Here is a 12,260-nt window from a genome sequence, read left to right as displayed (position 1 = left end):
CACTTTTGGAATCTACAAAGAAGAATGGTGAGGGAGAGTCTCAACGATCCAGACAGAATTTACAAGGTGCTGAAGGAACAATGCAGATAGATGAGAAAGTTACAGGAGTGGATCAAATTTCAGTACCATCGGAGGAGGCCAGAAACCAGAGGATGACGCGCGCTGCTTCTAGACGAATGAGACAAGCCTAAAGATTTAGTTGTAGAACTGAAGGAGATAATAATGCAATAAGGTAAAGTTTCTGGATTTAAGGTTAACATACAAAAAACTAAAATGTTGTTTAAGAATATGATAGTATCATAAAAGGCTGTTTTAGAAGAGCTAACGGGATTTGAAATTGTTAAAAGGGGTAAATATTTGGGGATATATTTGTCACCTTTAAATGTAAAGTTATATAAAAATAATTATGTTTTGTAATACTTTATGTTGCTTTAATTTAAAAATAATTATGAAAAGTTAACTGGGTAGAATTGTAGTAGTGAAAATGAATGTCTTGCTGAAATTTTGAAGGTCATGATTTGTTATCTGGGTGGTATGTATATTTATTGTGTGATAAGAAGGTGGATAATGTGTCTAAGGTATATATTTTAAGATATGCTCTGTTGCGAGTTTGGAAACAGTATAGACACAAGTTAACTTGTAAGATACCTATATGGGCAATAATGAAACATGCAATAGAAAATATAAACATGATGTGACTATATATAAGGGAATTTTAAGTTTGGAAAGAAATGTATGGCATTTGAGGTTGTATAATATCTTAAGAGAAGGAAAGATTGTATAAACTTGGTTTTAGTATGGAAAATTACAGGCCAGGTGGAAAGAAGATCAGAAAATTGGTTTTTTAATGACTGATGTAAATTTGGTAAAGTAAATTAGAGATCGTTTTGTCTGTAATTGTTTTTATTGGGCATTATTATTGACATTACTGTTGTGGACATTAAGCTGATGTTGAATTTAATTACGGCAACAAGACTTCTAGTAGGGCAATATTGGAAGAAGGAAGAACTGCCGACTATAGAAGAATGGACTGTAAAAGTCTCCAACCTGGCGGAAATGGCAAAGATTTCAGCGTACTTGAAAGACTATTTGCAACAGAGATATAATGTGGAGTAAACATGGGACTAAAAAGTTTCATCTAGCATTTGAATAATTATTGATGTGATACTTATACTGCTTGTAGTTATTTTACAAGAGTTAAAGTGCGATAGATTTAATAGTTTATGGTTGTTTGCATAAGGTAGATTATGATTGTTTGTATTTTTATACCCTGTATCTAGCTCTGGGAAGTCGGGGAGGGGGGAGGGGGAAGGGAGGGAGGGGCGGGGGAGGGTTGGGGAGTGGGAAGGGGGTTGGGAGGGGTTGTGTTTTGTTAAAAATAAAATGTATTGTAAAACTTTTCAATAAAAAAAAGATGATGCCAGTTGAAGCCAGCCTCAAGGAAAATGAGCGGAAAGTATGGAATCATTTGTACAGTCAGAGGCCGGCTGTTGAAATAAAGCCCAACTTTAAAGTTGGGGATCGTGTTAGAATTTCCAAGTTTAAGAGCCGATTTGAGAAAGGATATATGATGCGATGGTGAAGGGAATTCTTTATTGTATCCAAAGTGCAATATACGGATCTGCCTACCTATAAAATAATTGACGCTAATGACGAAGAAATTGTCAGCAGCTTCTATGAGCCAGAACTGCAGAAGACGAAGCTGTAAAGATTGCTTGCTCGAGTTTTTTGTACTCTGACTTAGGGTCCCAAAGAAGGTCAATGAGTTTAGCATGATCTTCCACGATGTGTTCATTAGGAATGCAAAACTTGTGTATGGTTAAAGAGAGGTAATACGCAGGTGGGTTATCTCACCAAAATATCAACCCTCCGATCCCAAATGCTAAATTATGTAGTTGCCACTGCCTTGTGATATCAGTTTCTCGAAGGCTACATTCCATAAAGAATGGATAGAATTGTATTTTATAATTTGTAGTGGTTTTGTTAGGCCTTAACCTAACAAAACTTCAATGTGTCTTAAAAGGGTGAAGTCATCTCGTTATAATAATCTTCATGCATATCTAACCATGCCTCTTCTTCCTCTGTGATCTACATTCCAAAGACGCTCACGCAGCTTCAGGTCTTCATACTTACTAAAAATACTTAATGTAAAATCGTCTTCAAGTAGACCTAGTAAAGGTTTCATGTTTGTCATTATTAGTATTTGCTTTAGGAACCTCTTTCTTATCAAACTCAGACATGTTTTTATAATAGAAAAATAAAAGACTTTAATGCAAATTTGCTATGTAGGGATTTTGATTGTATGGAGCGAGCATTATTTCATACTTGTCTTTATACAGATTTTTGGTGAAGTACATTATAGTCCTCCATGAGCATCTTAACATGTGACTAGCCTTATAAATCGAGGGATACTCTGTCACAACCCTGCTTTCTATGTCTTTAACTAACAACAGACATGTCAAACATAATAATAATAATAATAATAATAATAATAATAATAATAATAATAATAATAATAATAATAATAATAATAATAATAATAATAATAATAATTTAATTTGTATACCGCCCTTCTCCCGAAGGACTCAGGGCGGTGAACAGGGCAATACATAATAAAAAACAGGATACAAAAATTAAAAAGTGATTAAACAACTATGCCCGTAATAATTAATACATATTAAAAGTTAAAACTAATTTATAAAAAACCCAACCCCATCCCATCAGACCAGGCCAGCTTGTTCAAAAAAGAAGGTTTTGAGATCGCGCCGGAAGGAGCGAAGGTCAGGGGCCATCCGGAGCTCGACCGGCAAGCGGTTCCATAGGTCTGGCGTGCCCACAGAGAACACTCTCCCCCTGGGGGCCACCAATCGGCATTCTTTGATCGGAGGCACCCTGAGGAGGCCCTCTCTGTGGGAGCGCACTGGACGGAGGGAAGTTGACGCCGGCCGCAGATGTTGCCGTAGGTAATCCGGACCCATGCCATGTAGGGCTTTGTAAGTCATCACTAACACCTTGAACCTCACCCGGAGAGCAACCGGTAGCCAATGCAGCTCGCGGAGCAAAGGTGTAACATGGGAGTATCAGGAACCCCCCAAGACAACTCGCGCGGCTGCATTCTGCACCAGTTGAAGTCTCCGAGTGGACCTCAAGGGCAGCCCCATGTAGAGAGCATTACAGTAGTCTAGACGAGAAGTCACGAGCGCATGACTGACTGTACGCAAGGCATCCCGGTCTAGATAGGGTCGCAACTGGCGCACCAGGCGAACCTGGGCAAAGGCCCCCCTAGTCACAGCTCCAATATGCTCTTCCAAAGAGAGCTGTGAATCTAGAAGGACCCCCAAGTTGCGAGCCCTATCTACGGGGGGTAATAGCTCACCCCCCATGGCCAGAGATGGAGTAATGGGAATTTCCCGGGATGCCGGCACGAACAGCCACTCAGTCTTGTCAGGGTTGAGTCGAAGCCTGTTCCTCCCCATCCAGACCCGGACCGCCTCCAGGCAGCGGGACATCACGTTGAGGGCATCACTGGGGTGGTTTGGGGTCGAAATAAAAAGCTGGGTATCATCAGCATATTGATGATACCCAACTCCAAAACCACGAATGATCTCACCCAGCGGCTTCATGTAGATGTTGAACAGGAGAGGCGAGAGAACCGATCCCTGAGGAACTCCACAAATGAGAGGTCTCAAGGTCGATCTCTGCCCCCCTGCCAACACCGACTGCGAACGTCCCAGAAGGTAGGAGGAGAACCACTGGAGAACTGTGCCTCCCACTCCTAACCCCCTGAGACGTCGCAGCAGGATACCATGGTCGATGGTATCAAAAGCCGCTGAGAGGTCTAAAAGGACTAGGACAGAGGAGCAGCCCCTGTCCCGAGCCCACCAGAGATCATTCACCAGCGCGACCAATGCCGTCTCCGTGCTGTACCCGGGCCTGAAACCCGATTGGTACGGGTCTAGATAATCAGCTTCATCCAAGAACAAAGGGAGCTGTTGCGCCACCACGCTCTCAACAACCTTCGCCAGAAAGCGAAGGTTGGAGACCGGAGGAAAGTTGTTTAATATTGCTGGGTCCAAGGCAGGCTTCTTGAGGAGGGGTCTCACCACCGCCTCCTTCAAGGCGGCGGGAAAGCTACCCTCGCTCAAAGAAAGCTACCCTCGCTCAAAGAAAGCTACCCTCGCTCAAAGTGACGTCGCACAACGTATTGGAGCTTTTTTGCCATTGCCAGCAATGGGGTGAGCGTGGTTTCCAGATGACGCATCCGGCCCACGGGCCGGGAGTTTGACACCCCTGACTAACACCATCTTCGGGTTATTACAAATTGATTTAAGATACTTGTAATGAAAAAAAAAGTTCAATACAATCAAACAGAAGTACACAAACAATGGTGCATTTAAATTATTCTGGCACCTTTTATTTTTTAAAATCTCTGGATTTTTAATCCACTATCATTGTTTAGGTGCTTTAGTTTTTCATTTAAATTAAAATATGGATTTGGTTTTGAAAGAAAAACCTTTTCTAAATGGGAGTACCAATACAGAAATCATACAAAATCTTCCTAATTTTCTTCTCTTATTCTCATGTATGTGCTACTGTTCACAAATGGGATAAAAATGTAGCTAAAAACAATTACTTGACTTTTAAAACCTACCTCTGTTGACTCATAAGGATTTGGAATTACATGGACAGTTAAAATTTCTGAAGAGCATCTTACTTTGATCTGCCAAAAATGAAGCATGAGTTGCCTGAGTTTTTCACGATTTCCAGAACAACTTTCAAAACAAGTGCAACCACAGATATATGGAAACTGATAGACAATTGTGCAGAAGCCATTAACATGACTGGATATTACTTACCTCATGGCAGGTATCTTTGTAAAGCATCCTGGCTATATCAGCTTGTTCACTGTTCACTGTAAAAAGAATATACCCACAAGCCCCTAAGTCTTTGTAAATGGTTCGCACAGCAGTATATACAAGAGAAGTCACTGGAATTCCAAAGTTCAAAAAGCATCAAGAGATTCAAGAGAGGATCTGATAGTTATGTTTATATAGTGCATTCTTCTGCATTGAGATGTATGATTTGTTGGGTGGTAGCTACCTAAACTTGGAACTCTTCAAGCAAAACCAAATACCACTAGCCTGGCAGTCTCGGCTGATGTTCACTGAAATCACACAGGCTTGATAAGGATTTGCACGTGTACACACACACACACACAAGCATATAGTGAAAAACATCTGGCAATTGAATTCTGGAGGAACTGGCCTCATCAACGTATACAACCTGGGTTTCTTCAGTCTCTTCAGCCTGATTTACTGTAAGCCTTTAATGAACTAGATAGCTCAGAGACTATACATGCCAAGCTTTTTTTCCCCCCCCAAATCTTTTTAGAGTCTGATTAGGTATTTCACGTCTCTAAAGTAAAGAGAAGTAAACTGAACATAATGGCAGGTTTTCAATTGCTCTATATTTTCTATAACCATCTCTACCCTCAAATAAGATGTCGTTTGCTTAAAGATCTTATTTTTAAGTCCAAGCAATTCCTTCATACCTCCATAAAAAATCACAGTGTTGTGTAGAAGCAGCTGAGCATCTGCTTTGAATTCCTCATAACTTCTGTATTTTCCTTCATTTACTTTCTATAGAGATTGAAACAGAATTATAAGAACATCCATTAGAGTTGTCTACCAATCAGCCTAAGTACATATATACAAGTATGTTTATAATACAATTTCTACAATATAATTTATGAGAGCTCACAGCTGTGAAATTGTGCAATGAGCAGCTTAAGTTTGCATCTGGTCCCATCTTCTATCCAAAGAACTTTCACATAAAGAAGACCCATTAGCCCTTCTAAGTTAGAACTTCACCCAATTAACTCATACAGGTGAAACTTGAAAACTTAGAATATCATGCAAAAGTTCATTTATTTCAGTAATGCAACTTAAAAGGGGAAACTAATATACTGTATGAGATAGACTCATTACATGCAAAGCAAGATAGTTCAAGCCGTGATTTCTCATAATTGTGATGATTATGGCGTACACCTCATGAAAACCCCAAATCCACAATCTCAGAAAATTAGAATATTGTGAAAAGGTGCAATATTCTAGGCTCAAAGTGTCCCACTCTAATCAGCTAATTAAGCCATAACACCTGCAAAGGGTTCCTGAGCCTTTAAATGGTCTCTCAGTCTGGTTCAGTAGGAATCACAATCATGGGGAAGACTGCTGACCTGAGAGTTGTGCATAAAACCATCATTGACACCCTCCATAAGGAGGGAAAGCCTCAAAAGGTAATTGCAAAAGAAGTTGGATGTTCCCAAAGTGCTGTATCAAAGCACATTAATAGAAAGTTATGTGGAAGGGAAACGTGTGGAAGAAAAAGGTGCACAAGCAGCAGGGATGACCGCAGCCTGGAGAGGATTGTCAGGAAAAGGCCATTCAAAAGTGTTGGGGACTTTCACAAGGAGTGGACTGAGGCTGGAGTCAGTGCATCAAGAGCCACCACACACAGACGGATCCTGGACATGGGCTTCAAATGTCGTATTCCTCTTGTCAAGCTGCTCCTGAACAACAAACAACGTCAGAAGCGTTTTACCTGGGCTAAAGAAAAACAGACCTGGTCTATTGCTCAGTGGTCCAAAGTCCTCTTTTCTGATGAGAGCAACTTTTGCACCTCATTTGGAAACCAAGGACCCAGAGTCTGGAGGAAGAATGGAGAGGCACACACTGCAAGATGCTTGAAGTCCAGTGTGAAGTTTCCACAGTCTGTGTTGATTTGGACAGCCATGTCATCTGCTGGTGTTGGTCCACTGTGCTTCATTAAGTCCAGGGTCAATGCAGCCATCTACCAGGAGATTTTGGAGCACTTCATGCTTCCTTCCGCAGACGAGCTTTATGGGAATGTTGACTTCATTTTCCAGCAGGACCTGGCACCTGCCCACACTGCCAAAAGCACCAAAACCTGGTTCAATGACTGTGGGATTACTGTGCTTGATTGGCCAGCAAACTCGCCTGACCTGAACCCCATAGAGAATCTATGGGGCATTGCCAAGAGAAAGATGAGAGACATGAAACCGAACAATGCAGAAGAGCTGAAGGCCGCTATTGAAGCATTCTGGTCTTCCATAACACCTCAGCAGTGCCACAGGCTGATAGCTTCCATGCCACGCCGCATTGAGGCAGTAATTGCTGCAAAAGGGGCCCAAACCAAGTACTGAGTACATATGCATGCTTATACTTTTCAGAGGTCTGATATTGTTCTATGTGCACTCCTTGTTTTATTGATTGCATGTAATATTGTAATTTTCTGAGATTGTGGATTTGGGGTTTTCATGAGCTGTATGCCATAATCATCACAATTATGACAAATCACGGCTTGAACGATCTTGCTTTGCATGTAATGAGTCTATATCATATATTAGTTTCCCCTTTTAAGTTGCGTTACTGAAATAAATGAACTTTTGCACGATATTCTAATTTTTCGAGTTTCAGCTGTAGAAACTGCTTCTAGCTAGAACTAAATTGTACAGGGTTTTGTGAGAGGAAGAATTGTATGTTAATGTTTTCCTATATTTGGCTTAACACTGATTTATTGAGTGTAAATGCTGGAGGCCTTGTTGACTCAAGTTAGGCCTTATGCCTTTTATAAAAAGCACTGAACCAAAGTCTATGCTATGGCATATTTCGTAATTCAAAGGAAATATTTGTAATTTGCACTGTAGCTGTATCTTACTCAATATGAATTTGCAAGCTTGCTTGTTTCATTTAGGACACAAAACCTGAATGCCTGGGAATTGAGGAAGTGAAATTGTGGGAATTGAGGAACTGATTTTGCAGTGGAACAATGGCACATGTTATGGAAAGATGAGTTTTGTATCTGATTCAGTTACTGTTCAAATCTCAGAAGTCACGTGTTTGTGGTTTTAAGGTATAAAAGGATGGCATTGAGAGAGACTTGGGACCATTTTGTCACAAGCCATCACTCTTTGACTGCTCATACATCTTGGTCCTCATTGCAATGAGTAATGTAAGTATTGTCTCTGTGTTCTAAATTTTGAACCTCTGAATTCCAAAGTGAGATGTTTTTGGTGTGCTGTCTCTTGCCTTTAATGGATTTTTCCTCTGACAGTTTCCAGATGTGCACACTGAGCCTCCAAAAGTGGGATTAGTCTGAAAACTGGCAATATTCCTCTCTTGTATGTAGCCCAGAACTATATAGGAACATACCTCCTGTATGGTTGAAACCTCAATGGCTGTGTGTACTAGCCGACAATACATTGGATGTTTGTTGTCTTTGCCTTTTTTGTTTAGATCAATAGCCTAAAAATCACCAGAAAATACTGGTTTAAAAACCTGCCATTCTGACAAGAGAGAAAAGTAGTTTTATCATAGCCTTTAAAATAATTCATAAGCATTCAGATTACACACCGATTTACAAATAAAAATTAAAGTTTTTTAAACGTTCTAAAGTTATTCTGATGACATGTAGGGTGCTTAGTCTTTTTAATGTTTGAAAGGCATAATCAAAAGACAAAACCCATAAACATTTTTCTATGCATTAATATTATAGAAACTATGTCTCCTCCGAAAAGTGCTCTGTAAGTTTTCAATTACAGTATCATGTAAAGTTTGATGGATTGAATCAGCATTCAATTGTTAAAATGTTATTTTTTTCTCCCCAAAATTTCTAAGCAAAAGTTCTGATAGCTGAAAATACTGACTTTTTAAGTTTATTTATTTATAAAATTTATTGGCCTCCCATCTTACCATATGGTACCTCTGGGTGGCGTACAGTCATAAGAATATGTTTATACATATACAATTAAAACAGATAATTAAAATCAAATATTAAAGCCTAAGGACACATGGCAAGGGCGGGGAGGAGAGAAAATATGTGAAACAGTTTTTTTTAAAGTCCAGGTTCTTAAAAAAAATGTCAATATATGTTTCCACATGATTCTGGCAGGATCAGAAAGGATGGGAGATGCTAAAACTGAGAAGACATAAAGATCCAGGTTCATATGACCAATTCTCTTGCAAAAGACCACATAAGTTAAGTTGTGACCATTTGACAGGGATGGCGCCTAGTCTGTCCCCAGCTGTTAGCAAGAATATTATCTTCTGCATGGCTGAAAGTTGCTCACGCTTGTCCCAAATGTAAGCACCTGCTGAACAGAATTAGGCACATACAGTATACTCAGAGCCTATCCTAAACACAACTACAACTAGGAGGTTTCAGCTCATGTTCACAGGTAAGGGAGAGCACTCCCAACATGTATTTTTCATGTTATATTTTTCCCCATTCCCCTGTTACCTGGACAGCAAGCTGTATCTATTCAAATGAAGAAGGGGGAGAAGAGGAAAAACAAAAATATTGAAAGGGGAAACTGAAGGTAGAAAGTAAATCCTATTTTCTTTCTTGGTTCCTATAGGCACAGTATAGGAGGTAAAGCCAGCTGGGTGACCTTGGGCCAGTCACTGTCTCTCAGCCCAACTCACTTGACAGGGCTGTTGTTGTAGGGAAAGTAGGAGAAGTGTGTTGAATATGTTGCTGGCTTGAGTTATTTGTAAAAATAATAAATACATAATACATAAATAAATAAAGTGTCAGCTTTTGGCAAAACCAACGTAAAACACAGTCAAATGACTGGGATGCTGCAAATGTCCATAAATGTGGCTGTGTTGCTGAGCATCCAAACCCCAACCATTGGAACTTTTAATTTGGGTCCATAAGTATCCTGGTCCATCATAATTTTGAATGGTCACTAAGTGACTGGTTGTAGGTTGAGGACTACTTGCAGCCATTTGAAGCTGCAAAAGAGAACACAAAAACCCAGCTGCTTAGAATCCTAAACAGAACTGTATAACACGTTACAACACTCACCCGTTCCTTCATTCGGGAGACAATGAAATGCAAGTATGTGCTTATCTCCTGCTTACTGGTGTTCTTCTTCTTAATGCTCTGGGGGAGGAGGGGGGGAGGAATCAACAGCTTTATTTTAGAACTCTGACTTTTGGGAAACATGACAACATTTTACAGTACAACATTGTTAAAACACAGCACATAAGCCCAGGGAAGAAGCCCAGCATTGCAGCTGGTGAAGGATGAACAGTCAAAGCACAAGGACTGTAAAGGGCAGAAGACACTGTATTCTAAGACCCTCTCTTAGCTTTGGCCTCTTTTGGCCTTTACGTGGGTATAGCTAGTGCTGCATTGAGGTTAGCTAATAGTTCTTGCATAAAGAGGAATGGAAACAAATTTGCTTGCTAAATCCCCAGTTAATGTAGACATGGGACAAGGCGACTGTGTGAACAGGAAACCTGGGGAGCAAATGTGCTTAAAATACATTTAGAACTGGATGATTATGCTGAAATATATAAGTTTTACAGATATGTCAAAGGCAACCATTTAAGAAAAGAGGAACCTGGGGGTGCTAATGTACTAATTATCTCATAACGTTCTACTTGTTACTGGAAATTAGGGTCAAATGTGCTGATGATTGCTAGACATTGCAAATGCAAGCTAAGCAATATTAACAAACATTGGAAAGGTCATAAGATGACCTAAGAGGGATTGGCTTGGTGGGCTTATGGAAAAGTATCTATAAAAACTATTATTGCAGGAGTGGCCTTTGTACAGGCCTATTGGGAATAATCCCCTGTGAAGAATAAAGCTTTTCCAAATCTCCACCTCGGTGTGTGGTTTATTATGCATTGCACACCAGGCAGAATCAGTTTTGTGGGACAACAATATGAAACTGCTGGTCAGAGAATATTCTGGCTGGAGTGATGCTGGTGGAAATTATTTGGCTGTTCCTCTACCAACAACAAAGCCTAGAAGTTACCAGGTGAGAAGTTCACTGAATTGACAAATCTACAGGAGTCCCACTTGTGCTAAGGTGCATGGGATGGGTAGGTTAATCTGCAATTGAGAAATAAACACTATTTTTTCTAGTTCATATTTGTACACTCCATAGCCAAATTAGCCCAAACTGATCATTCTCAGGTGTTATTTTCACTATCTTGCCCTTCTGCATTGATTTGGACAACCAGTGTAGCATCTGGTTGACACTTTTGGAACAGTATTTTATATCTGCTTGTCCAGGGTGGGGTGGGGTGGGGTGAGGAGTAATCTGGGGAAGGAGTGAGCAGGAAACCAGCCATTAAATGGTAAATGAACATCTAGTTAAATGAAATGGATCTTGCTAAAGAACAGTGAATTTTACATTCCTTATTTCTCCAAGAGCTCAAGATTGCATATATAAACATTTGAGATAGGTTTGGTTGAGTGACAGTACTAGATACCCAATGAGTTTCCATGACTGAGTGGGGATTTGAATTCAAGCCCAGCTTGATCATTCGATTATATCCCACAGAAGATATGTGAAAAATTGGGAGTGGAGTGGTGTAAGGAAAGTAGACTCACCACCAAGCAGCAAATGCATTATGGTTTTCAGAGAAGGGTTCACTAGGCCCATAAATTAGACACGTGGCAGAGGAAAGAAATAACACTGTATACTTTTTTTTACTGGAGAACAGAAGTGTTTAAGGCTCTACATGATACTGGTTCACCAATATCCTTATTTAAAAAATTCAAATCTACAAATTGCACTTATGCACTTGGGTGTATGTTTGTATGACTATAAAGAGACGGCTAAAGCTGGCTTGGCTGACTAGGTGCCATAACCTTAGTGCCCTGCCTACAGCAAGGGTGGAGGGAAATTCCCTTGTCTAGCCAAGAAAAACCCAGTTAAGAATGACTTGAAGATTATACAGCCATGGAGAGAATGGATAAAGCTGCATGCACAGCTTTAGTTTCCATGCCAAACCAGTTAAAATGGCTTATTTAGTAACAGTCAGCAAGTCACAATGCTTTTCAGAACCTACTGGTAATCCAGTTTCTGAAATCTAAATGCTTGTCTTTAAAAGCTTAAAGATTTGCTATTATCCTTGTACTTAGGACATGGAAAGCATCTTTCTACAGCAGAGGTCCCCAAACCTTTGGGCACCAGGGCCCGGTTCCATGGAGAGAGGTTTTTCCGTGGACCGGAGGGGGCGTGGTTTTGTGTGCTGCCTGCATCCCGCAGATGGGGCTTTGCTTGTTTGTGCGGACCGGTTGCTGGCATGCCGCGGCCCAGTACCGGGCAATGGACCAGGGGTTAGGGACCCCTGTTCTACAGGATCAAACCAAAGGAATGGGGGAAAAAATCACACCAGAAGAGGGCTCTGAAACTAAAAACACTCCCCATACTTTTT

General features: G+C 40.4%; 1 protein-coding gene across 7 annotated transcripts in view; it reads right to left on the bottom strand.

Annotated features, from left to right (window-relative positions):
* The window catches only part of LOC310648236 (zinc finger MYND domain-containing protein 11-like), a gene marked incomplete at its 5' end in the record, with an annotated part of 204,714 nt that overhangs the window by 67,978 nt on the left and 124,476 nt on the right, over positions 1-12,260 (bottom strand). For 4 of the 7 annotated variants that reach the window (XM_083375978.1, XM_083375979.1, XM_083375981.1 and 1 more), the window contains 4 exons: positions 4,857-4,912; positions 5,552-5,639; positions 8,232-8,324; positions 9,889-9,966. In XM_083375978.1, the coding sequence (XP_083232104.1) occupies positions 4,857-4,912; positions 5,552-5,639; positions 8,232-8,324; positions 9,889-9,966 (315 nt within the window). The remainder of the gene's footprint in view (positions 1-4,856; positions 4,913-5,551; positions 5,640-8,231; positions 8,325-9,888; positions 9,967-12,260) is intronic. The other 3 variants (XM_083375980.1, XM_083375983.1, XM_083375984.1) reach the window with 2 other exon arrangements.

Source organism: Vipera ursinii (genome assembly GCF_947247035.1).
Source record: "Vipera ursinii genome assembly, chromosome: W".
Classification (NCBI taxonomy): Eukaryota; Metazoa; Chordata; class Lepidosauria; order Squamata; family Viperidae; genus Vipera; species Vipera ursinii.
Note: the sequence above shows the minus strand (reverse complement) of the source record. Positions and strands in the feature narration are given on the sequence as shown.